This window comes from Mustelus asterias, chromosome 12 (assembly GCF_964213995.1).
Source record: "Mustelus asterias chromosome 12, sMusAst1.hap1.1, whole genome shotgun sequence".
NCBI classification, from domain to species: domain Eukaryota; kingdom Metazoa; phylum Chordata; class Chondrichthyes; order Carcharhiniformes; family Triakidae; genus Mustelus; species Mustelus asterias.
The window spans coordinates 7,453,313-7,480,023 of record NC_135812.1 but is presented as its reverse complement, the minus strand read 5'-3'; the positions used below and the strand labels follow the sequence as shown (position 1 = coordinate 7,480,023).

The window sequence follows — 26,711 nt, the reverse complement described above, 5'->3', positions numbered from 1 at the left end:
TGTTCCAGGGTTGAGTGTAGAGCCAGGAAAATGGTGTCTGCTGTGGACCTGTTGCGGTGGTAGGCGAACCTCGGAGGGATGCATTGGTGCCGGCAATTCTACATACCTTCGTCTTGTAGCCTTGCAGACTTTGCCATAGTCAGTGAGAGTCCATGTGGCTAACCTGGGACTCTAACTTGGTCTGGTACTGTCTTTTGGCATCTTTGGCTCTCCATAGATCATAACTGGCTTTCTTGTATAGATCAGGGTCACCTGACTTTAATGCCTCAGAGCTGGACTTTAGCAAGCAGTGGATATCCCTGTTCATCCATGGTTGGGGGAAACATGGATTTGCTTCTTTGGCACACAGTCTTCTACACACTTCCTAATGAAGTCGGTTACTGTAGTGGCATACTCATTCTGGCTGGTTGCAGAGTTTTTACATATTTACCTGTCCACTGACTCGAAGCAGTCCCATAGGAGATCATCCAATTCCTCAGACCAACTGTCTGATGACGAGCTACGGTTGAAAGTATTGTCAATTCAAGGTGAATCTGAATCTGGGTAATCCCTTACACCGAGTGGACAACCTGCCAAAATGGAAGGTGCTGCCCTATCTTTATTCCTAAAACAGCACATCAGAAATTAAAGCATCTTCCTTTTAAAGCCAGCAAATGTAACTTTGAAGACATATGCAGAAGAAGTTGTGCCATCGAAAGGTTACATCATCATCGTTAAGGTAGAGTTGAATGGACCAATGGCAGAGTTGCCCCTCCATATGGCCCAAGGAAATTTCCCAGCTTTCTTTGGTCAATCTTGGCTGGAGAAGATCAAGCTTGATTGGAGCGCTGCGAATAGATTGGTTGATGCAAAGACAGACTTACAGCACACCCTGGACAGATGTGTATTCAAAGTCACGCATAGCTCAATGGAAGGAGTTCAAGTAAAATTCATCAAGCCAAATAGCCAACCTAACAATCTCAAGGCAAGAGCAGTGCCGAATGCAATTCGTCCAAAGATTGAACCTGAGTTGGTGTGACTTGTCAACACTTGTGTTAGAACCTCTTACTGCAAGTGACTGGGCCACACCCATAGTACCTGTCATGAAACAACATGGTACAGTTTGCATCTGTGGTGATCTTAAAATAACCAATCTGGGTGTTATGTGGAGACCAGTTGTCACATCCGCTGGTTGAGGATTTGTTTGCAGAGCTGTCAGGTGGGCAGAAGTTCAGCAAGATTCCAAAGATGTGCAGGTTACGTTGATTGGCCATGCTAAATTGCCCCCGAGTGTCAGTGGGACCAGCCGGGTAAATGTGTAGGGATAGGGCCTGGGTGGGATTGTGATTGGTACAGGCTTGATGGGCCGAAGGGCCTCTTTCTGCACTGTAGGGATTCTAAGGTTGACCTATCACAGCCTTATTTACAAATGAAGGTTGCAGTTGAATTGCAACCTTCCAGGCCTTTTTAGCTACCAAAAAGATTACCTTTTGCAATAACGTTGGCACCTGCTTTATTTCAACCGTCAATGGACCAAATTCTTAGTGGTTTCCAATGTTAGCTTAACAATATTCTGATTACCGGTGCAAGTGAACAGGAACATTGCAAGAATCTAGAAGCAATGCTAAAACATCTGCAATACATGGTCTTTGTGTCAAGAAAAGAGAAATGTGACTTTTTTCAAACATCAATACAGTACTTGCGTCACATTGGTAACAAAGGATGACATAAAGCACCAAAGAAGATGAAGGCTATTACAGAAGCTCCACATTCCAACAAACGTGACGCAATTAAGTTCATTTTTAGGTCTAATCCACTCCGATGGTAAATTTGTCTGTCAAATTTAGCTACCTCTTTAAGCCACTACTAATCTATTGTGCAATAAACTTCTTCACACAAAGGGTTGTGAATCTGTGGAATTCCCTGCCCAGTGAAGCAGTTGAGGCTACCTCGTTAAACGTTTTTAAGGCAAGGGTAGATAAATTTTTGAACAGTAAAGGAATTAAGGGTTATGGTGAGCGGGCGGGTAAGTGGAGCTGAGTCCACAAAAAGATCAGTCATGATCTTATTGAATGGTGGAGCAGGCTCGAGGGGCCAGATGGCCCACTCCTAGTTCTCATGTTATGTAAACAGTCTTGGCGTTAGACGCATGAACTTGAGGAAGCATACAAGGCAGTTAAGGACGCTTTGCAGAAGTTCATTTTAATCCAAAATTGCCATTACAACTTCTGACGCTTCACCCTCGGGGCAGTCGTTTCTCACATTTTATCTTCAGGAGAGTACCTGTATGGTCACGTTTCACCTTATTGGCAGACCATCGGCCATTAACCATTTTTGGGCCATATAAAGGTATGCCTTCACTCAGTGCGAATAGGTTGCAATGATGGTCTCATCTTGTCAGCACATATGACAAAGTACCAACAGTCTGAGAGCTACGCTAATACAGATGCATTGTCATGTTTGCCTTTGCTTGCTGGTTATGTACCACTAAGCGGTGTTCCCAACATTTTCCCAAATAGATAATGTACCTGTGACATCATCACAAGTCCAAAGGCATACCAGGAATTATCCTATCATGGGGGTGGTGATGGATATGAAAGGGAGGATAACTGGAACGCATCCCTAATCTAAAAGCATGCATGTCAGGGAAGCTTGAGTTGACAGTCCAGGGTGGATGCTTGTGGAAAATCAGTGATCGTTCCTCCTGACTTGCGACAAAAATTGTTGGAGTAACTGCATGAAGGGCACCCTGGCATAGTCTGCATGAAGGAACTTGCTCAAAGTCACTTTTGGCCAGGACTTGATCCCCAGATAGAGGAAAAGGCTGGACAGTGCCAGTTATGTGCTCGTGTGAGGAATTCACCACTGTTGTCACAGTGGGAATAGTCTAAAGTGCCATGGCAAAGCTTACATATTGAATTCGCTGGTCCATTTGAGGGTTACATGTTCTTGGTCATAATTAACATGCGTTCTTAAGTGACCAGAAGTTGTCATGATAAAATCCACCACCACTAAGCAAACCATCGAGAATCTCTGATCTTCAAGGTTTGATGAGCCAGAACAAATTGTCAGTGACAATGATTCACAGTTTACTTCACAAGAAATTGAAGATTACCTCAGTGAGTTGTATTCAACATATCAAATCAGCACCCCCTCATCCACCTACTAATGGGTTAGCTAAAAGATTCGTACAATCCCTGAAACACTCAATGAAAGCATCTCGAGACCAAGGATTGTTAACCCAAATTCTTAATAGCCTTTTGGCATCCTACAGAAATACTCCCCGTGTGACTACACCGAGCTCACCCACATTGTTACTCAAGAAAAGGAAGCTGAAAACAGTGTTTTAGTCTTTTAATACCCCAAGAAACATTGACGATAGTGGAGCAAAATCAAGTCTCAAATTGTCAGGAGACAAGTAGGTGCTAAGCGACGCATGTTTCGCCAAGGAGAATGAGTGAAAAGTGGATACCAGTAATTGTCTTGACGAGAACTGGTCCCGTCTCAAACAGTTCAAACCAAAGATGAACTGGTTTGGAGGTGCCAAGCTGATCAGTTGCGAGCTTCACATAGTGGTTTGAAAGAATCACCTCTAAGATGAACCTCCATCTCTAGCTCCTGATTTGAACCTGTTACCTCAGATGAGCCCAAAATAACTGGTGCTGTTGCTGGTTCCCCCATTGAGTGATACTGAGACCCCTCCAAGATGAGGGATATCTACAGAAGCTCCTGACCACATCTAGGGTGGGACACAGCCAAATTCCTGACACGGGAACATAGGAATTAGGAACAGAAGTAGGTAAATTCAGCCCTTCGAGCCTGCTCCGCCATTCAATCCAATCGCAGCTGATTTCTCCCTGGTCTCAAATCCACCTCCCCATCTGTTTCCCACATCCATGTATCCCTTTTAAAAAGAAATATGTCTTGTCTTTTTTTTTGGAGATTATTCAACAATTCAGACTCTACCGCGCAATGGGGCAGCGAGTTCCACAAATTCCCCATCCTCTGAGAAGTAGTTCCTCCTCTAAGTTTTAAATCTACCGCCTCTCAACCTATACCTGTGACCTCTTGTTCGAGATTGCCCCATAAGAGAAAACATTTGGTCTACATTTCTCTATCCATCCCTTTTTTAAACATTTTTATACCTCTATTCAGATCCCCTCTCCTCCTTCTAAACTCCCGGGTATAAACCGAAACTATTTAATCTCTCCTCATTCGTCAACCCTTTCATCCCTGGAATCAATCTGGTGAACCTCCTCTGAACTGCCTCCAATGTCATCACATCCTTCCTCAAATATGGAGACCAAAACCGGACACAATACTCCAGATGTGGTCTCACCAACACCCTATACAATTGCAACAACACTCTTCCTCTTTTATACTCCAGTCCTTTTGCAATAATGCCAACATCCGATTTGCCTTATTATTACATGCTGCACCTGCATACCGACTTCCTGTGATTCATGAACAAAGACACCCAGATCCCTCTGCCCGGACACATTTTGAATCTGCTTTCCGTTTAGGTAATAATTTGCCTTCTATTTTTTCTGCCAAAATGGATAACCTCACACTTATCCACATTAAACTCTCTGCCAAATTTTGGCCCATTCTTCTAGCCTATCTATATCTGTCTGTAAAATCTTTATCCTCTTTACAGCCTGCTTTCCCACCTATTTTAGCATCATCCACAAATGTTCATTGAATCATAGAGCGCAGAAGATGCCCTTCGGCCCATCGAGTCTGCACCAACACATTAAAACACGTGAACTCCCATCTACCAGCACTTGGCCCATAGCCCTGAATGTTATGATGTGCCAAGTGTTCCTCCAGATACTTTTTAAAGGATGAGAGGCAAATCGCCCCTACCACTCTCCCAGGCAGCGCATTCCAGACCGTCCCCACCCTCTGAGTAAAAACGTTTTTCCTCACATCCCCCAAACCTCTTGCCCCTCGCTTTGAACCTATGTCCCCTCGTGACTGACCCTTCAGCAAATTTTGCTATGTTACACTCTCTCCCTGCTTGCAGATCGTTTATATGGATTGTAAACAGTTGAGATTGGAGGACTGACCCCTGTGGCACCCCGCTAGTTACATTTCGCCAGCCAGAGAAGGACCCATTTATCCCGACCCCCTGCTTTCTGTCAGTCAGCCAATCCTCAATCCAACCTAGTACGCTACCCCCAATCCCCTGTGATCTCACCTTCTGGATCTGTCTTTTATTGGCACCTTGTAAAACGCCTCTGAAAGTCTAGATGTACCACATCCACAGGTTCTCCATTATCCACCTTGCTTGTTATGCCCTCAAAGAACTCCAGTTTGTCAAGCATACTTGCCCTTCATAAAACCATGATGACAATGGTGGATTGAGCTTTGTCTTTCCAAATGCTCAGTCATCTCCTCTGATTCCAGCAACGTCTCCACCACCTGCATGACATATACAACTAGCGAGGAATCAACATCCTCCAGGTTGCTTTTCTGATTGATTCTATTGTTTATGTTGCATAGCCTAATGTATAGAATATTTTTGAAGCTATGTATAAACACCGTAATCATTTGTCGTTGTGCCATTGAAATAAACGGGGAGGGTGTTGTATATTCGGGATGGTGTGTGTTGTGGCAGGGGCCCTTTAAGAGAATAATCATGTGGTCACTCCATGACGTCATTGGGCTTTCTGAAGGTTTGTGGATAGTCTAGATTTTAACCTTGTACAGTGAATGTCTCTACAATAAACCTGATTGCTGTTTCTATTCCAACCTTCACGTGGCACCTCCATGTTGTTGTTGCATCCCACAACATCAGTATGCCGTAACTGTTACTAACATCAGCTTTATACTCCAGATTTTATTCATTGAATTTAAATCCCACCAGCTGCTGTGGTGGGATTTGAGCCAATGTCCCCAGAGCACTAGCCTGGACCTTGTTAGTTCAGTGACCTTGCCACTCAGCTGCCATGTCCCCATGGCGTGGTCCAATTTGGGCTACCTTTCTTGCTCGTTACTTTGTCCTGTTTGAATTTTTGTGTTGGAGGTTTGGAAAGTATTTTCTTTCTGGTGTTTGCCTCATCAGATGAATCCTAAATTACTATACAGATCTGATGTAAATAAATTATTGGAACGTTAATTTTAATTCTTATATGGCTCCCAAGTCTCCATGACAAAAAGGTTTACAGACAGACTTTGCAGTCAGCAAAGCCTAAAATATTTGGACATCCTTTCATTAGACTCGAATGAATTGACTTTCACAAATTCTCACCACTCATATTAACATTCCACGCTTGTACTAACACTCCACGCTTTGTAGTGATAATGATCCACTGGATTGTTTTGGACATTTTCCTTTGGTCTTTCTTTACCCCAGCTGTCTTTCCTAGCCACCTTTCCTGAAAACTTTAACCCCATTTGTGAAAACATTTAGACATGTTCGCAGACGTCACAGCTGCTTTTGCAATATCCAAGTGCCAGTGACATTCACTGCTCAGTAAATCCACCTTCAATAGAATTGCCTGGCTGCTTTATCCAGTGACACTGCAGAGTCCTGGAGGCCCACCATTGGATCTTGGGTCATGATGTGCGAGATGATTTCGGTTGGGGAGGGAAGGAGCTGTTAATAGAGGTTCTACCAGTTGCTCTTTATATTCCAGACCATGATTCATGCTCCAGGATATTGATTCAGTTGCCCCTGTTGAGAAGTACGAATGAGTGCTGGGCGAGGGCAGGATTGGGCTTATTTTGTATTCATCCCACCCCTAGCACTCGAGTAGCTCGCTGATATTCACCATGACGTTTCACAAATGATTAACAGCCACTTGGACAAAGTTAAAATGACACTTGATACCTGTAGAACACTTAACACCTTTATGGGTTGAAAGGGGAGAAAATAAAAATTGTGAAGATCAGGCAACAAAAGGAGAATTATATTAAATGTCTGCAACAGTCCCTTGGACTACTGTCTACAATGCTGTTTATCAGGCAGGATAGTATGAAAAGAGGGAACATCCATGTCGATTTGCCCCACTATGGTTGAGAGCAGCTGCCATTGAGAGCTATAGGGTACTAGTGGGAGAGGGAGTATGGCTGGCCTGGGACTGAGTGACAAAGGACATTTAATTCCTGGCGATTTCAGCACTTTGTGTGAATGTGGCAATGTAAGGGTTAACATCTTTGCAGCTATTGGTTGAGTAACTCGAGTCTTTGGTAGTGACCTTGGATCGCTGCCCAGGGGATGTGCCTCCAACCAGTCAATTTAACAGCCGTGTGCAAACCACAGGAGAGCTGATGACCCATTTCCCTCATTGCCAGCCTCATAAATGATGAATTTGATGTCTACAAAGGAGGAAGATCAAAATCTATACAGTGTACGTTTTATTTTTAAGCAGGTGATTTGGGCAATTGTGGAAGCACCAATTTTATCAATGGAGAAACAAAAGAATGGTAAGTGAACAGAAACCTTCTGGGTTCATTTTGACCTTCATATGTCATACCCAATAGAATCCAATATATTGAAGAAAAAAACCTGCACTGATATTGTCATGTTTTAAAGATTTCAAAGTGAAGCCACCACTACCCTGCACCCCCTCCCCCCCGGCACATTTTACAATGACTGCCAAGTCTTTGAACACCGTTCACCATGTAAAGTACTTCTCAGTCGCACCCACACCTTATTTGATGCCCTTGTCTCCTGTAAAATCCTTACTAGCTCTCTCTGGTTGTTCCACTTGGTAAGATCCTATTTTTGTTCAAGTTTAAGGTACACAAAATTGAACATTTAACGCACAGTTGACTTTCAGTCCGATTTGGACTGGGCCTCCAAACACTGTTGGATCCGACTCTCAAATACCAAAGCTGCTAACTGCTCGCTACTCCCAAGATCTTTCTGGAATCTAAAAATTACTCTCTTTTCCCCACTATCAATAGCCTTAACCCCTCTCCCCTGCATTTTCATCTCCAGCAGCAGGAGTGCTTCTTTGTCACTGTGATTGAGACCATCCGTTCTGCGATATTCTTTCCCTTATCTGCTAAAATGGTGACTGCTCCATTTTTCATCCTGCCCCACCATGTGAGATGATGTTTGAAGTCCCTTTCTGATTCTCCATGCCATTGTCTGTCTGCACCAAGTGCTTGGTGAATGAGGTAATTTAAGGGTTAATTTCTATCAAATGTCTGGTCCTTCTATAATTTAGCGATTCACTAAAAGTTGCTCTTTGGGTTGGACGAAGGTGAGTTAGTTATAGCTTTAAAATGAGGTTGATTCAGGCTCTGCTGCAACTAGTCGATCGGATAACTGGCTTAAGCAGATTTCCAGAGGCTAGATGAGTATAAAAGCAGACATTTTTAAAGTGCAGCTTGGTCTGCACTGGAGTGTGACAGTTTGATGACCAAGGGAGTTTGGTGAGAAGGGAGCCAGGTGATCCTTTCCTTTTCTACTTTTCCTCCGAGCAGCACCAGCCTTGGTAAGTAGGATTTGCTGTCCATAACATCCCCTAAACTAGAGGAAGTAAAGGGAATCATTTAAGGGCTAGTCGTGACAGGGCAGCTGGGCCACGTGGAATTCTCCTGTGCAATGTGGGAAGTCAAAGACACTTTAGTATCTAAGGTGACCACGTGTGCAGGAGGTTTCTCCAGCTGTGGCTATTTGAAATCCGTGTTTCAGAGCTAGAGTTACGACTGGAGTCGCACCATGGGCAGCACGGCGGCACAGTGGTTAGCACTGCTGCCTCACAGCGCCAGGGACCCAGGTTCAATTCCTGGCTTGGGTCACTGTGGAGTTTGCAGCCTGTGTCTGCGTGGTTTTCCTCCGGGTGCTCTGATTTCCTCCCACATTCTGAAAGATGTGCTCGTTACGTGCGTTGACCCGAACAGGGCCGGAGTGTGGCGACTAGGGGAATTTCACAGTAACTTCATTGCAGCGTTAATGTAAGCCTTACTTATGACTAATAGACTTTAACTTTAGTGTCTACAAGGATGAGATTTTTGTGGTTAGCACATGCAGCGATGTGGTCACACCGTAGGTAAAGAGCACACAGGAGAAAAGAAATGGATGACTGTCAGATAGCAAAAGCACTAGACAGGTTGTGCAGGAATCCAGAGTCCATCTCCCTCTCTCACAGGTTTTCCATTTTGGATTACTGCTGGGAGAGGTGGTTTCTTGGGGGAATGCAGCAAGAGCCAGGGTCCATGGCACCACGTGTGGCCCAGCTGCACCAGGGAGTGGTGTTTGGGGGGGGGGGGGGTTCTATCATAAGGGGGAAACAGATGCAAGTTTCTCTGACTGTGGGACAAGACACCAGGATGGTATGTTGTCTTCCTGGTGCCAGGGTCAAGGATGCCTCTAAGCGGCTGGAGGACATTCTGAAAGAGAAGAGTGAACAGCCAGAGGCTGTGATCCATATTGGTACTAACAAAACAGGCCCTCAAAGATAATAGTCTTAGGGAGGGAACCTGAGCAAGAAGACACAAGAAAAAAACAAAGATAGAAATGAAAGACAAAGTAGAAAGCAAAAATAGAAGGCAGAGGAAACACAGGCTAGCAGCAAATAGGGCCATAGTACAGAAAAAGTGTAAAATGGTAAGCGCAAATTGGTATACACAGAAATGATATGATTGCAGGATAACCAATGGCTGGGAACTGAATATTTTCACTCAGATATTTTGCGAAGTTAGCCTAGAATCTAACTTTTACCTTTGATTTTGGCATTGGGGAGCATAAGATGTTTCACTCCATGTATGATTCAAGTGACCCACTACAAAGCAGTTAGCATATAACAAAAAGAATTAGCATAACTTTTACCAATTACAAGACTTAAAACATGACACAGTATAACTCTGAACAGTTAGCGATCTGTTGTTCCAAGTTAAAGCAACATCCCACAGACATCCACCCTCCTTCAGCATTAGTTAGCACAAAAACAAGTATGTTCACAAAGCACTTCTAGACAGCGAACCCAGCAGCAGTTTTCAGAGAAGGATATATTCTCCAAACAGCAAAACCTCGAGATAAATCCAGTCTCTGGCAGCTTCCAAAATCAACCACCAAGGCAACAAAATCTCCAACGCCAGAGAAGGAAAAAATACTGCTATCTTTCGCAGCTTCTGGAAAAAAAAACTAAAACTGGGCTTCTCTATAAAGCACAGCTGTCCCCTGTCATATGGCATACCCTGTCAATCACCCGCATTCAAGCTCTACTCCTCCATCCCAGGGGAACACTGAAAAAACACTGCATTAGTTCAGATTAAAACCATGTCAATTATACTGCTTTAGTAACAATAAAGGACACTGGCTGCAGACAACATGGTGCCGACAAAATCCCAAGGACTGCTAAAACATCCTGCAGAGAAACATGGTTAAAATACATTTCTAAAGGCACAGCACCGTCACAATATCCAAGTATATTCAATATTTAGAAAGGACAGACTAAAAGGGAAATTAGGTGGGGTGGTCGTGTTTAAGGGTGAAATCGCTGCAGTACTGAGAAAATATTGGCTCAAATTCTAGATGTAGAGTCCATCTGGGTGGAGGTAAGAAGCAGCAAGGGGTGGAAAATATTCTGTAGACCTCCAAACAGTACTGGTAATGTAGGGGATGGCATTAAACAGGAAATTTGAAATGTGTGTAACAAGGGTGCCTTTAATCTACATATAGATTGGGCAAATCAAATTTAGCAACAATTAGCAGATGCATTCCTAGAGTGCGTTCGAGATGGTTTTTTAGACCAGTATGTTAAAGGACCAACTAGGGAACATGCTATCCAATGAGAAGTGGTTAATAATTGTGCAGGGTCCTTTAGGAAGCAGTGACCATAACGTGATAGAATTCTTATTAGGATGGAAAATGAAGGAGTCCGATCTGAAACCAGAGCCTTAAATCTAAACAAAAGGATAAGTCCCCTGGGCCTGATGAAATGTATCCTAGGATTCTTTGGGAGGCAAGGGATGAGATTGCAGAGCCTTTGGCTTTGATCTTTGGGTCCTCACTGTCCACGGGGATGGTGCCAGAGGACTGGAGAGTGGCGAATGTTGTTCCTCTGTTTAAGAAAGGGAATAGAAATGACCCTGGTAATTATAGACCGGTTAGTCTTTCTTCGGTGGTTGGTAAATTGATGGAAAAGGTCCTTGGGGATGGGATTTACGACCATTTAGAAAGATGCGGATTAATCCGGGATAGTCAGCACGGATTCGTGAAGAGCAAGTCGTGCCTCACAAATTTGACTGAATTTTTTGAGGAGGTAACTAAGTGTGTTGATGAAGATAGGGCAGTTGATGTCATATGCATGGATTTTAGTAAGGCGTTTGATAAGGTCCCCGATGGTCGGCTTATGATGAAAGTAAGGAGGTGTGGGATAGAGGGAAAGTTGGCCGATTGGATAGGTAACTGGCTGTCTGATCGAATTGGAACAGCCATGGGGACCAAATTCACACCTCAATATGCCAACATCTTCATGCACAGGTTCGAACAAGACTTCTTCACCGCACGGGACCTTCAACCGATGCTATACACTAGATACATCGATGACATTTTCTTCCTTTGGACTCATGGTGAACAATCACTGAAACAACTCTATGATGACATCAACAAGTTCCATCCCACCATCAGACTCACCATAGACTACTCTCCGGAATCGGTTGCATTCTTGGACACACGCATCTCCATTAAGGACAGTCACTTCAGCACCTCACTGTACCGCAAGCCCACGGATAACCTCACGATGCTCCACTTCTCCAGCTTCCACCCTAAACATGTTAAAGAAGCCATCCCCTACGGACAAGCCCTCCGTATACACAGGATCTGCTCGGATGAGGAGGATCGCAACAGACACCTCCAGACGCTGAAAGATGCCCTCATAAGAACAGGATATAGCGCTCGACTCATTGATCAACAGTTCCAACGCGCCACAGCGAAAAACCGCACCGACCTCCTCAGAAGACAAACACGGGACACAGTGGACAGAGTACCCTTCGTCGTCCAGTACTTCCCCGGAGCGGAGAAGCTACGGCATGTCCTCCGGAGCCTTCAACATGTCAATGATGAAGACGAACATCTCGCCAAGGCCATCCCCACACCCCCACTTCTTGCCTTCAAACAACCGCACAACCTCAAGCAGACCATTGTCCGCAGCAAACTACCCAGCCTCCAGGAGAACAGTGACCACGACACCACACAACCCTGCCACAGCAACCTCTGCAAGACGTGCCGGATCATCGACACAGATGCCATCATCTCACGTGAGAACACCATCCACCAGGTACACGGTACATACTCTTGCAACTCGGCCAACGTTGTCTACCTGATACACTGCAAGAAAGGATGTCCCGAGGCATGGTACATTGGGGAAACTATGCAGACGCTACGACAACGGATGAATGAACACCGCTTGACAATCACCAGGCAAGACTGTTCTCTTCCTGTTGGGGAGCACTTCAGCGGTCACGGGCATTCGGCCTCTGATATTCGGGTAAGCGTTCTCCAAGGCGGCCTTCGCGACACACGACAGCGCAGAATCGCTGAGCAGAAACTGATAGCCAAGTTCCGCACACACGAGGACGGCCTCAACCGGGATATTGGGTTCATGTCACATTATTTGTAACCCCCACAGTTGCCTGGACCTGCAGAGTTTCACTGGCTGTCTTGTCTGGAGACGATACACACCTTTTTAGCCTGTCTTGATGCTCTGTCCACTCACGTTTTGTTTCTTAAAGACTGGATTAGCTGCAAGTATTCGCATTCCAACCATTATTCATGTAAATTGAGTCTGTGTCTTTATATGCTCTGTTTGTGAACAGAATTCCCACTCACCTGAAGAAGGGGCTTGGAGCTCCGAAGGCTTGTGTGGCTTTTGCTACCAAATATACCTGTTGGACTTTAACCTGGTGTTGTTAAACTTCTTACTGTGTCTGATCGAAGACAGAGGGTGGTGGTGGATGGAAAATTTTCGGATTGGAGGCAGGTTGCTAGCGGAGTGCCACAGGGATCAGTGCTTGATCCTCTGCTCTTTGTGATTTTTATTAATGACTTAGAGGAGGGGGCTGAAGGGTGGATCAGTAAATTTGCTGATGACACCAAGATTGGTGGAGTAGTGGATGAGGTGGAGGGCTGTTGTAGGCTACAAAGAGACATAGGATGCAAAGCTGGGCTGAAAAATGGCAAATGGAGTTTAACCCTGATAAATGTGAGGTGATTCATTTTGGTAGGACTAATTTAAATGTGGATTACAGGGTCAAAGGTAGGGTTCTGAAGACTGTGGAGGAACAGAGAGATCTTGGGGTCCATATCCACAGATCTCTAAAGGTTGCCACTCAAGTGGATAGAGCTGTGAAGAAGGCCTATAGTGTGTTAGCTTTTATTAACAGGGGGTTGGAGTTTAAGAGCCGTGGGGTTATGCTGCAACTGTACAGGACCTTGGTGAGACCACATTTGGAATATTGTGTGCAGTTCTGGTCACCTCACTATAAGAAGGATGTGGAAGCACTGGAAAGAGTGCAGAGGAGATTTACCAGGATGCTGCCTGGTTTGGAGGGTAGGTCTTGTGAGGAAAGGTTGAGGGAGCTAGGGCTGTTCTCTCTGGAGCGGAGGAGGCTGAGGGGAGACTTAATAGAGGTTTATAAAATGATGAAGGGAATAGATAGAGTGAACGTTCAAAGACTATTTCCTCGGGTGGATGGAGCTATTACAAGGGGGCATAACTATAGGGTTCGTGGTGGGAGATACAGGAAGGATATCAGAGGTAGGTTCTTTACACAGAGAGTGGTTGGGGTGTGGAATGAACTGCCTGATAGTGGAGTCAGACACTTTAGGAACATTTAAGCGGTTATTGGATAGGCACATGGAGCACACCAGGATGATAGGGAGTGGGATAGCTTGATCTTGGTTTCAGATAAAGCTCAGCACAACATCGTGGGCCGAAGGGCCTGTTCTGTGCTGTACTGTTCTATGTTCTAAAAGCATGAGTTGCTAAGATAGATTGGGGAACTTAATTAAAAGGCAGGATGGTGGATAGGCAATTGCTAATATTTAAGAAAAGAATGTATGCATTGCAGCACTTATGCTGGAGAAATGATACAGCATAGAGGGGGCTATTTGGCCCATCTTGTCCATGCTGACCCAAAGACACCCAGGTGCCATTTCTAATACCATCTTCCTGCACATGGCCCATAGCCCTGCAACTTGCAGCATTGAAGGTGCAGATCCAGGTACTTTTTAAACAGGTTTAGGGTCTCTGTCTCCACCACCAACTCGGGCAGTGAATTCCAGACACCCATCATCCTCTGTGTAAAACAGTTTTTCCTCACGTCCCCTCTAATTCTTCTGCATCCCTTTCTGGCATGAAAAGATGACAAGAAAAGCAGCCCAACCATGGCTTACAAAATAAATTAAGGATAGTATTAGATGCAAAGGGGAGTCGTATAAAGTTGCTCGAAAAAGTAGCAAGCCTGAGGATTGGGTTCAGTTCAGAATTCTGCAAAGGAGGACAAAGATTGATTGAGAGGAAAGGTGAGTATGTGAGCAAACGTGCGAGTAATAAAGCAAGCTGTAAAAGCTTCTATACGTATATAAAAGGGAAAAGATTAGTGCAGATAAATGTAGGTCTCTTACAGTCCGAAACAGGAGAATTCATAATCGGCCTCTTTTTCAGTGATCACTCGCTGAAGAGTATGAATGTCCACCTAAGAAACTCTGTCACCGGTCATGGCTTCTGTGGGTCCTTGCGTGGCTGATGAGCCCGGTGTCAGAGCCACATCTTTGATTGCACACTTGGCAGGTGTTTCCAGGAGGTGTATTCAGTCCTTGGACTCGAGATTCCTTTCTCGGACTTCTTTTCCAGGCCTTCTCTTGCTATCGGGTGTCCTTGAAGAATTGTGTCCCTTCAATCATGTAGGTCTCTTCTGAGGAAGGGTCTCCCAGGCATTGAAGTCTGTGTTGCATTTCTTGACTCTTGGCTCCTTCAAGAACGTTGATGTTACTATGCCTGTCCTCCCAGCTGATGTGGAGAACCCATCTCTGACAGCGTTGATGGTATCTCTCCAGAAATGGTGTCTGTATGTAGTCCAGTTTCTGAGCTGTTTTGAAGAGTTGCGAGGTTGACTGCCTTGTACACAAGGATCTTGGTGTCAACACTAATGTCACGGTCGTCAAAGACTCTTGTCCTTAGACATCTGAAGGCAGCACTCTCACATTGGACGTGTTGTTGGATCTCCGCATCACTGTCAGTGTAAGGTGAGAGATGGCTCTCCAGATAGGGGAAATGTTCCACGTTTGGGAGGGTTTCTCTCTTTATCTTGATGGAGGCAGAGACTGGATCTTGCCCTGGGGAGGGTTGGTAAAGGGGTTGAGGCTGAGACCAATTCTTTCGTGAAGGTGTCAAACGTGGTTTGGAGATTTTCCGAGTGGAGATGGCATTGTCCTGTGCATACTGTAGCCCCACGAGCGATGTCAGTGTTATTTTCTTCTTTGGTGTTAACAGGTTAAAATTGAAAAGTTTTCCGTCCATCCTGTAGATGATGTCCACTATACTGGGAAGCTTGTTCTTGACAAGGTGAAGGATGGTGGCGATGGAGGAAAGGGTGGGGTGCGATGACCCATCCCTGCTTGACTCCAGTCTTGACCATGAAGGCCTCTTGTCTTATTTCCGCCGGTGAGGATTGTGGCCGACGTCTTGTCACGGAGGAGTCGGAGGATGTTGATGAATTTCCCTGGACAGCTGACCTTTATCTTCCATAGCACTTTCCAATTGACTGAGACAAAAGCCTTGATCAGGTTGATGAGGCCACATAGATTGATGTTGCTCCTGGCATTTCTCTTGAAGTTGGTGAGCAGTGAAAAAAGTGTTCGCTGTTCCGTGGTTTGGTCAGAAGCCACACTGCCTTTCCGGAAGGATTTCTTCAAAGACTAGGAGAAGGCGGCCAGTGAGAATTCGGGCGATGATCATCTCGGTGATGGAGAGTAGGGAGATTCCTTGGTAATTCCACCATCCGTTTTGTCTCCTTTCTTGAAGATGGTGGTGATGACATCCCTGAGGTTACCAAAAATGTTTTCTGTGTCCCAGATTTTCAGAAACAGCTGATGGAGATGACGGTGATCTTTTCTCCTCCAAGTTTGAAAATCTCCTCCGCTGGAATCCCATCACTCCTGCAGCTTTTCCATTCTTGTGTTTAATGCTGGTTTCAACTTCATCCATGCTTGGTGGGAGTGCAAGATCATCCTTGATGGGGAGTTGGGGGATTTCCTGAAACATGTCCTCGTCTAGGATTGCATCACACTTTAGGATTTCTTTTGAAGTGTTCTCTCCATCAAAGGCTGATGTTTTCTGCCTCCCAGAGGGGTTCAGTTCTTACTCTGCACTCTGAGACCTAGGGTGTTGGGTCCATGCGTTGCCTAGGTGGCATTGAAGAAGCTTCAGGTGTCGGAGTTGCAGCTCCTTGGCTTTCTCGGTCCACCAAGATTCTTGAATTCTCTTTTTCTTTTGAAGCTCTGCCTTTGCTAATTGGTGAGCTCTCCTCGTTGCCTTACTGATGTTGTTTTATCGGGATGGTGGGTGACTTGGAGGGGAACTTGCAGGTGGTAGTGTTCCCATGCATCTGCTGTCCTTGTCCTTCTAGATGGTAGAAGTGGTGGGTTTGGAAGGTGCTGTCTAAGGAGCCTTGAGTTTCTGCAGTACATCTTGTAGATGGTACACACTGCTGCCACTGTGTGTTGGTGTTGGAGGGAGTGAATGTTTGTGGATGGGGTTGCCTCAAGCAGGCTGCTTTGTCCTGGGTGGTGTTGAACTACTTATTGTTGGAACTGCACCCATCCAAGCAAGTGGAGAATATTCCATCACACGCGGGACTTGTGCCTTTCGGGTGATGAACAGGCTTTGGGAAATTATGGGGCAGGTTATTCACCACAAGATTACAAGCCTCTGAACTGCTCTTGTAACCACAGTGATTATGTGGTTAGTCCAGCTCAGTTTCTGGTCAATGGTCAGGATATTGATAGCGTCAGGGACCTGGCTTCAATTCCAGCTGGGTGACTGTGGAGTTTGCAAGTCCTCCCCGTGTCTGTGTGGGTTTCCTCTGGGTGTTCCAGTTTCCTCCCACAGTCCAAAGATGTGCGGGTTGGGTAGATTGACCATGCTAAATTGCCCCCTTGTCAGGGGCTAGCAGGGTAAATACGTGTAAAACCAATGTTAAAAATGAGGAATTGGTTCTGTCAATTAGGCAAGGCAGCATTTTCATTGGAAAATTACAACCTGATTACCTGAGGATTTTAGATATTTATCCCAATGCATTCAGACCTCTGCCTGAAGCCCCCTCAAGTTATAGCCTACTTGGTTTTGGCTCCAGCCTGGCTAGCACCCTCCAGTGCAGAGAAGCCCCAAGGTATGGCCAACCAAAATTATTCACTAAAAACCATTCTCCACTTTGAGCTCAGCCAGACAGCATGGTGCCACAGCAACCATTCTTCGTAGCGAACTGAACCCCGCAACCAGCCAGTAACCGCACATTGATTCAACTTTCTGGTCCACAGTTAAGGCTTGGTGAGTGAAGAGTGACTCTGTTTCAGACAAGGCTGCATTTAAGAGTATAAATGTACTGTGTCTCTTATAAAAACATGAAAGATGGCTGGTGTGGAGTTGTAAAATCATAAATTTAACGGGTGTCAACTTGTAAAGCATCATAAGTGCCATTCGTTGAATGTTGTAAAGTTGATGACTGCCTATAGGGATGTTTTGCTACAGCTGTACAAGGTGTTGGTGAGTCCACGTCTGGAGTACTGTGTACAGTTTTAGTCTCTTTATTTAAGAAAGGATATAAATGCATCAGAAGCCGCTCAGAGAAGATTCACCTACTTGATGGGATGGGGATGCTATCTTATGAGGAAGGGTTGGACAGGCTGGGCCTGTCTGCATTGGAGTTTAGAAGAGTGAGAAGTGATCTAATTGAAATGTACAAGATCCTGATGGGACTTGACACGGTGCATGCTGATAGGATGTTTCCAGTTGTGGGAGAGACTAGAATGATAGAGTAGGCTTGAGGGGTTGAAATGCCTCCCCCTGCTCCTAATTTGTATGTGATCAAAGTTACCAAATGGCAGTATCCCAGCTCCTCATTCTCATTCTATCTGGAATATTTTACACAGTGGATCACACTGTCCTCCACAAGTCACACTCCATGTTCAGCTCAGTGGGACTGCTCACACGATGCTTTTGTTCCCTCCAGATTTGACATTGCTCTCCTGCTGATCTCCATCTTTTACATTCAAAATACTGCTACTAATATCTTAATTAATTCATGCCAAGTTCCACCCTTTGTCAGTCACAGCCAGTGAATGTTCTACAATGACTTCTCACCTCCGTTACCTCCGGAGTCTCCTAAGGATCAATCCTTTGCCCCTGCCTATTTCTCATCTACATGCTGCCCCTTGATGACTCCATTCAAAAACGCACACTGCTGCACACAAGCCAGTCACATCACATCTATCAACTCCGCCACTATGCATTGTCCGGCTTATCTTTCACTCAGTACAAGATGAACCAAAATTTCCGCCCTTGTTATGAACTCCATTCGCAAGTCCCCGATGGCACTGAACTGGACTGTTTCCAATCTTTGTCCTTTTTGACCATGTGCTGAGCTTCCAATCCAATATCCTCTCCATCACCAACCCTTGACTTGTTCTGTATTAACACCCATCTCCTCCACTGCCTCATTCCATCCAATGCTGAAATCCTCATTCCTGCTTTTTATTGTAGTCTCAATAGGCATTGCTCTCTTGGAGCCTCCTATCTGCCTCCCTCCACAAATTTGAGTTCATTCAAGGTATTGTAACTCGCACCAAGCTCTGTCCACCCATTGCCTGTGTGCTTGCTGACCTGCATTGTCTCCTGCTCTAACAGCACCTCTCTTTCCATCCTTGTTTTTGACTCTCTCCATTGTCTCTACTGCTGTATTTTTTGTGCGTGTAAACTTGGACAAACCTGTGTAAACCTGACAAAATGGTATTTCCTTCTAAAATATATCTATCTAATTTATAAATTTATCTAATTTATAAATATATCTATTTATCTAAAATATATTGATTTTAGTAAAATGCATGCTGGGATCTAAGATGTCTGCTGGAAGAGTTGTCCATTGTGCTGGATGTTGACTCTCCGCTGTTGGCACAGCATTCAATTTTGGGTGGGGTGGGGGGGTTTGCAGTTGCGTCTCGTTGGAGGACTGCAATGACGCCACTTCAACAGACTGGAAGGAAATTTGAACAGTTAATCATTTGCCATTGATTTTCTTTTTTCTCCACAGATCCTGTGGGACTTGAAGATATTTTTTATCCAAATTTCAGTGAAAGCATGAAAGAGAATGCTGAAGGAATTTGTCCATCTTTTAATAAGTAGGATAAAGGAAATAACCTGTAACATCCCATGTGACACTCACACTTGTCTGTTACTCATGCGCTACGCTGGCTGTATGTAGATGCAGCAAGATCCCAGTAAACTTTTGCACTGATGGATTTTTATTTTCTCCCATCGTCAATGATCAGAGTTGGTCTCAGCCATTCTGGTGCACAGTCTAAATCCACCCGTGGCTGAATGTTCCCTTCAAGGATGGCGGAGGCTACAACTGACCACAAACCTTTCATAAAACAGTCCTTCCAGAATGTGTTTTCAGGATTTGAGCTGCATCATCTGAACAAATCCGCTCACTCAAACGGTTTAGCAATAGATGATGAGTGTGCATTGCAACAATCCACGTGAGTATGTTCACCAAAGCGTAGTGGGAGAGGGTGAGGTCATCTACTTGAGGCCACTTTCCAAACACACTTGACACCAGCAGCTGGCCGGTAATATGTTAAATGCCACAAACTGTAAACTTGTGTTGCTGCAGCCAACAGATGAGTCGTGGCACTAACATTCTGAACATTGGCTTGTTGGTGTTTTCACTACCATGGGTTCTCACCTGATTAATCGGAGCGCTGCCCATTCCATCTCGAGCAAGGCACAACACCTTTCTCAAGCAATCTGCTTGATATCTTTCATAAAATGTCTATTTGTTCAACTCTTGGTAGGATAAGTTGTTTTTTGCAGGTAGATGTGTGTGGGTGAGTGTTCTTTGTAAAGCAATTCCTTTCTGCCTCTAACTCCCATTATTTGGACAGAGCAGCAAGCAGACAGCCTAATGCCAACCCTCAACAAACGGCTGAAATTGGGATGTTGCCATGTGAGAAGTGGGGGTGCATTGCCCTAACTGAACAGTGCCTCTTGGGAATGTCTTTTATGTGGGCCTCCGACCACTATATGTCTGTCTGCTGTTGGTTTAGTGTTGTAAAATATCCTGTGCAAATGGACTAAATGACTAATAAACCTAACTAATAAAGCAATAGGTGGGTATTACTGGTTAATAGAAGACGACTAATTCATGCATGCTGTGACCACATTAGATTCCTAATGAGGGACATTCATAGTGAAGGGTTATATTTCCCTATTTCTTGTGCAGTGGACATGGAATGATAGGTTAAACAAATAGTACTTTGCTCAAACTAGTAAATTTGAATTATGCATGACCAGGCTTACGACTTTGTCTTTTGACCTAATATGTACTTGAGGAAAATTACCTGAACACTGTAGTCCCATTGTGCTTAATTACTGTTAGATGCCTGTGTTTGAACAGGCCATTTCCACTGACTGCCTACATTGCTAAGTCACGCTGTAACTCTGATTTTAGTGAGCAGCAGTTACTCCTCGTCATTGACATGGTTATGATCATTGAATTGTGGCTCTGATGCATGGTGATACTGTGTGTAAAATATTTCCGAGCAGCAATTCTCCTGCAATCTGGCACCATTGTATCCGGGGTCAGATTGCCCAACACCTCCTGGCCAGGCGGTTAGGAGTAATATAGGAGCAATAACTCCAGGTGTCTTCGAAGCTAAAATGGAGTATACTGTATCAAAGTTGAGAATGCCTTACAGTTGCATCCCCTCCCCCATTTGCTTACTTATAGATTTATGGGTTAAGGATGGGGCCAAGGTTCCAACAAAATTACTTCACATTAATTTATTTTCCACCTAAATACTATGTTTATTTATTTGTCTCCTGCTTTGGAACAGCTACTTTGTACGACCCACGAATGTACACTTTCCTGTCAAATGCTTTCCTTGCGTCAGTAATCATTTTGTAGTGTTTCTTTTTGTTATGTAGATGTACCTCAGCAGTGCAAACCACTGTCTTCCTCTGGGAATTCTCCAGAGATTTGTAGCTAAATTTTCAAAGCTGCTGGTTAAAGAGCTGGCGCCTTTCTATTGGGAGAAATCTTTACATTAACTGAGATGTTGTGCATGTTTTAGATGTCTCCCCTACCCCCAATCTTTTCTTAATAACCGCACTTACGAATGAATTGCGTTATCAATTTGTTCTTGAAGAGCTTGGAACCTAAAGGATTTTATTTTCCCAGTGTGTCTCATCATTTTTAATTGTACCAAAGTGAAGCATTCCATATCGCTAAGAATGAACTAACGGCTGCTGAAGTAAGCAGGTATTTCCAGCATTTTCTATCTGGGTCAGGCAGCATGCGAGAACAAAAGACTTGGATCTGTGTGGGGATCCTTGATCCCACTTGTCTCTCTTCATTGACCTGCTTGGGTATTGGCTGACTTTTTAAGAAAAATATTTCCTGTGTTCACAAGTTTTCTCATTGAAATACTAATACGCTGTGGCTGACTGACATGATTTGCTCTGGATGCAGCCTCTTGCTGTCATTCTGCCACTCACCTCTTTCCCCCCCCCCCCAAAAAAAATCCTATATTGTGCTTTAACTGTGTCTAATCTTTTAAGTTCAGCTTTTTTTTAAAACACATTTTGAGATTGTAGTTTCTGAGAACTACAGTGCTGTGCTTTGGGGGAGCTTCTCCCAATGACAGCACGTACAGTTTGAACAACACCGCCTTTTGTAAGTCATTGCTGGCAGTCTAACCCATGTAGTAGGAAGCTGTACAGTCCTGAACTCTTGTCTCTGCGATGCATGGTGACATTCTGTCTGAATGTGATGTACCTTGTACTGTGAAGTACTGTTTAGAAAGCTGTGGTTTATTTGTAATGTGTATTCAGTGTTTGCTTTTTAAATACTGTCTCTCTTGTTGTTTACATGATCACATTTCTGCACTTTTTTTGTTAATAAAACTGAAAGATGTTAACTTTTTTTGTGCAGGATTTGCTTCCTCTGGACGGATAAGGGTTTTAGTGCAATAGAGTTTTTAGTGTGGGATAGCATCAAAAAAGTTATTTTACAATCTGCAAAAAATAGATAGATGTTCTTGGCAAAGGACAAATTGCATTTACTGTCTTGCGACTTGAGAATTTCTCCGTCTGACAATGCATTCTACATCTTGAGTATATTTGTAAATGAAGCTGCCATATTGCACAGGGAGATCCCACAAACAGCAGTGGAGTAAGTAAGCAAGCAGCATTGCTCATGGAAGGAATGTTGGCCAAGGCTATGGGCTTTGAGACACTGCCACAGAATTTTTAACATCCACCTGAGCAAGCAGACAAACGGGGCTTGAATGAAATGCTGAGGTGGCTCTGTTCACAATGCAGTATCTCATCTGAGCTGTTAAACAAACACCATTCCTGAACAGAAACCTGACCCAAAGAGGTTTTGTTTTATGTTTGAGGATGCAAGACATGGGCAAATCTGGTAGCGGGCACAGTGGGGAAGGGGCAAGCCTAGGGTGGAGGGGGAGGCATCTTGAGGACAATTGAGACTAGGTAATAAATGTTGGTCTAGCTGGTGATACCCACATCCTGTGAAGGAATTAAAAGAAACAACAATCCATCAACTTTGGCACAAGGTGAGATCCCCTTTTCTGGCAAATTCTAGGTTATTATCATTAACCTTGTATGGCAGCACTGCATGGTGCCACGTGGAGTACTTCGAGAAGGGACCAGTCTGAAATTCTGGGGAAGATAGAATTATCAAGACTGGAATGATTTCTTATAGCTTGCTATTCCTAATTGTGTGTCACTAAACAATACTAGATACATAAAAGTATTTGAGGGAAGATTTTTGGCCGTGGTCTATTAAGAATGGTGATGCATGAAAAGGAGGCTGCAGCATACAGCTACACGTTAACCATCTTGCAGAGATGATGGGGTGGTAATGTCACTGGACTATTAACTTGGCAGCCCAGGCTAGTGCTCTGAAGACAGGGGTTCAAATCCCACCACGGTACCTGGCAGATTGAATTGAAAAGTATGGGGGGCACAGTGGATAGCACTGCTGCCCCTCAGCGCCAGGGACCCAGGTTCGATTCCAGCCTCAGGTGACTGTCTGTGTGGAGTTTGCACGTTCTCTCCGTGTCTGCGTGGGTTTCCTCCCACAGCCCAAAGATGTGCGGGTTAGGTGGATTGGCCATGCTAAATTGACGCTTAGTGTCCCAAGATGTGTAGGTTAGGGGGATTAGCAGGATAAATATGTGGAATTACGGGAATAGGACAGGAGGGTGGGCCTGGATAAGATGTTCTGTCAGAGTCGGTGCAGACTGGAAGGGCCGAATGGCCTTCTCTTGCATTGTAGGAATTCTATAATGGTGTGCCATGGAGCATTCTCATCTGGATTTTATTTTTTAAAGTTGGTTGAACTTTGAGCGGTTTACTTTTCACCTCAACTTCAAATAAGATCAGATACTTGGTCCTCCTTTAAGGGTATAATGTTATGGGTGAAATTTTCTGATAGATTTGTTAATCCAATTATCAAGGTCAGGTAAGTGAAGTTGGGTCACAGATCAGCCATGATTTCACTCAATAGCCTCTCCTGTTTCTGTTTTCCTATCTTCCTCGCTAAGGAGCGCACTGCCCAATGTGTAACAAAGCCATTCAAATCTAGGACCTGTTCAGCTGCTCTCATGGCAGCAGTGGGGTGGTCACAAACTGTGCTTCTGGGCTGAGCAGAAGGAGCTATCTGTATCGAAATGCAACCTGGAAATTGTGGACAGGGTAGAGTTCAACTGATGCTTGCTAACAGTTGAAGCAGTGAGCCAATATTCTCTGTCTTGGTATGTATCCCACTAAGGGACTGCCTCTTTTACTTTGTCCCTGGGTTTGTTTGATTTGGTTTATGCCACCCAGACACGCTGACAGAAGTCCAGTGTGCCAGGCATGGCTTGCGGAGCCAGGAGGTTCAAGTTCCCCTCCAAAGATAGGAGTATAAATCCTGCTCTGAAACTCCCAGGTCAGTACTGAGGGAGAGCTGCACTGTCAGTGGTGCTTTCTTTTGAATGAAGTGTTGGACAGACTCTGCCCCCTCAAGTGGATTGAAAAGGTGCTTTTTTTTTGAAGATGAGCAGAGTAATTCTCCCTTTTGTCCTGAGCCACAAGTTATCCCTCACTTTAAAAAAGCACTATCTAGTCATTATCTCATAGCTGTTTGTGCAGCCTTGCTGTGCTCCGATTGCTTGCTGGACTCCCTACATTACAGCAATATGCTTCAAAGCACTTCATTCAAAAGCACTTTGGAGGTATCCTGACTTGATGAAAGACCAGTTCTTTCTTTAATATTAACTGCAGCCTTGGGCCGTGACACTTTAGCAAGACCGTTTCTGTAATATTACAGCGGCTGGCTATGTTCGAATAAGAATTCGTATCTAATAATGTGGAGAAACTTCTAAGTCGGAGACTGATTTATTGCGACTGTCCAATCTGCTACTTGCAGGTTGTAGCTGCCAGCGCAACCCCGCTGGCAGGGAGGTCTGTTCTAATCCCAAGAATAAGCCTTTTGGCAACAGGACACAAAAATTAGGAATACTGGTTCTCCATCATGAGCTTGGGTCAGTGGAATCTGTGCTCCGCTTTCACCAGTAAGCAAGTTCAGCTGCTCCTGTTTGCAGGATTTTGATGGGGATGTATGGAGTGGAAGAAGTTCAAGAGGGAATCGCACCAACTACTGTTAAAATTTGCATTAATTGTACTTTTTTATCACCCCTGGTGTTCTGTTGCTTTAATACTGGCAGTATTAAAGTATCAATTCATGGCTGTTTGCTGAGGATAGTTCTTTGTTGAAATATGTTTCTGTATAACTTTTAGTGAGTTATGTTTATTAGCTTTCTCTCTGTCTACCCACCTCTTTCTCTGGCTATATTACTATCTGTTGATATGTACGTCTATCTCCATCTCTTTTTTTGTCTCAATCGCTTTCCACATTAAGTACCTATATCAGAATCCCTACAATGCAGAAGGAGGCCATTCAGCCCATCGAATGTGCACTGACAAAAGTCCCACCCAGTTCCTATCCTCGTAACCCCACGTATTTACCCTCTAATTCCCCCTGACAATGGCTAATCAACACAATCCGCACATCTTTGCGGGAGGAAACTCGCGCAGATACAGAGAACGTGCAAACTCCACACACACCCAAGGCTAGAATTGAACCCGGGACTCTGGCGCTGTGAGGCAGCAGTGTCAACCACTGTGCCACAAAACATGCTGCCAACTTGTTGGTTTCTTTGTCTACCTCTCTGTCTACCTCTCTGTCTCCGTCTTTCTACTGGCCTATCAAGCTGTTTCCCTAACCATAGAACCATAGAAAATTACAGCTCAGAAACAGGCCTTTTGGCCCCCCTTGTCTGTGCCGAACCATTTTATGCCTAGTCCCACTGACCTGCACTTGGACCATATCCCTCCACACCCCTCTCATCCATGAACCCGTCCAAGTTTTTCTTAAATGTTAAAAGTGACCCCGCATTTACCACTTTATCCGGCAGCTCATTCCACACTCCCACCACTCTCTGCGTGAAGAAGCCCCCCCTAATATTCCCTTTAAACTTTTCTCCTTTCACCCTTAACCCATGCCCTCTGGTTTTTTTCTCCCCTAGCCTCAGCGAAAAAAGCCTGCTCGCATTCACTCTATCTATACCCATCAAAATCTTATACACCTCTATCAAATCTCCCCTCAATCTTCTACGCTCCAGGGAATAAAGTCCCAACCTACTCGATCTCTCTCTGTAAATCAGCTTCTCAAGTCCCGGCAACATCCTTGTGAACCTTCTCTGCACTCTTTCAATCTTATTTACATCCTCCCTGTAACTAGGTGACCAAAACTGTACACAATACTCCAAATTCGGCCTCACCAATGCCTTATACAACCTTACCATAACACTCCAACTTTTATACTCGATACTCCGATTTATAAAGGCCAATGTACCAAAGGCACTCTTTACGACCCTATCCACCTGTGACGTCACTTTCAACCTGGCCATACTCTCTTTTTTCCCTATCTGCTCGTTTTGTGTCTCTCAGCATCTTTCCTATTGCCCTCACTGAGTTCCAGTGCACAACAGCACAAATTGTCGAACCTGTTCAATAAATAATAAAGAATGACACTTTTTGATTGAGATTCAAATACCTCTAACTCACAAAGTGGCACTACCCCATTGTGAATGGATCATTAAAACATGGGGCTTGCACGGCGGGGAGGGGTCGGAATAGTGAATCTATTTGTATGAAATTCCTTTGTGACTTTTACCATAAATAAAACCTTTGCCTTCAATAAGCCAGCAGATGAAAGCATTTTGCATGCTAATAGACGTTAATCCATTGCAGTTCAATCAGGCAGTGCCTTGATGCTTGCTTTCCCTGTGTTCTGCCCATCCCCATGAAGGGTAACTATCCTCTGCAGAGTAGCAACTGCTGACACTATCAAACTGCTCAAATAATTATTTCCAAGAAATTGATACCAGATATATATTTTTCTAAAAAATCTAATGCTGCAGTGTG

At 44.4% G+C, this 26,711-nt stretch overlaps 1 protein-coding gene across 7 annotated transcripts in view; it reads left to right on the top strand.

Annotated features, from left to right (window-relative positions):
- Positions 1-22,133, top strand: part of trim37 (tripartite motif containing 37) — a 104,004-nt gene extending 81,871 nt beyond the window's left edge. For 4 of the 7 annotated variants that reach the window (XM_078224660.1, XM_078224659.1, XM_078224661.1 and 1 more), the window contains one exon: positions 19,249-22,127. In XM_078224660.1, the coding sequence (XP_078080786.1) occupies positions 19,249-19,340 (92 nt within the window). In that variant the 3' untranslated portion in view covers positions 19,341-22,127. Of the gene's footprint in view, positions 1-7,352; positions 7,411-19,248 lie in introns of all 7 variants that reach the window. The other 3 variants (XR_013499072.1, XM_078224663.1, XM_078224662.1) reach the window with 2 other exon arrangements.
- The last annotated feature ends 4,578 nt before the right edge of the window (positions 22,134-26,711 follow it).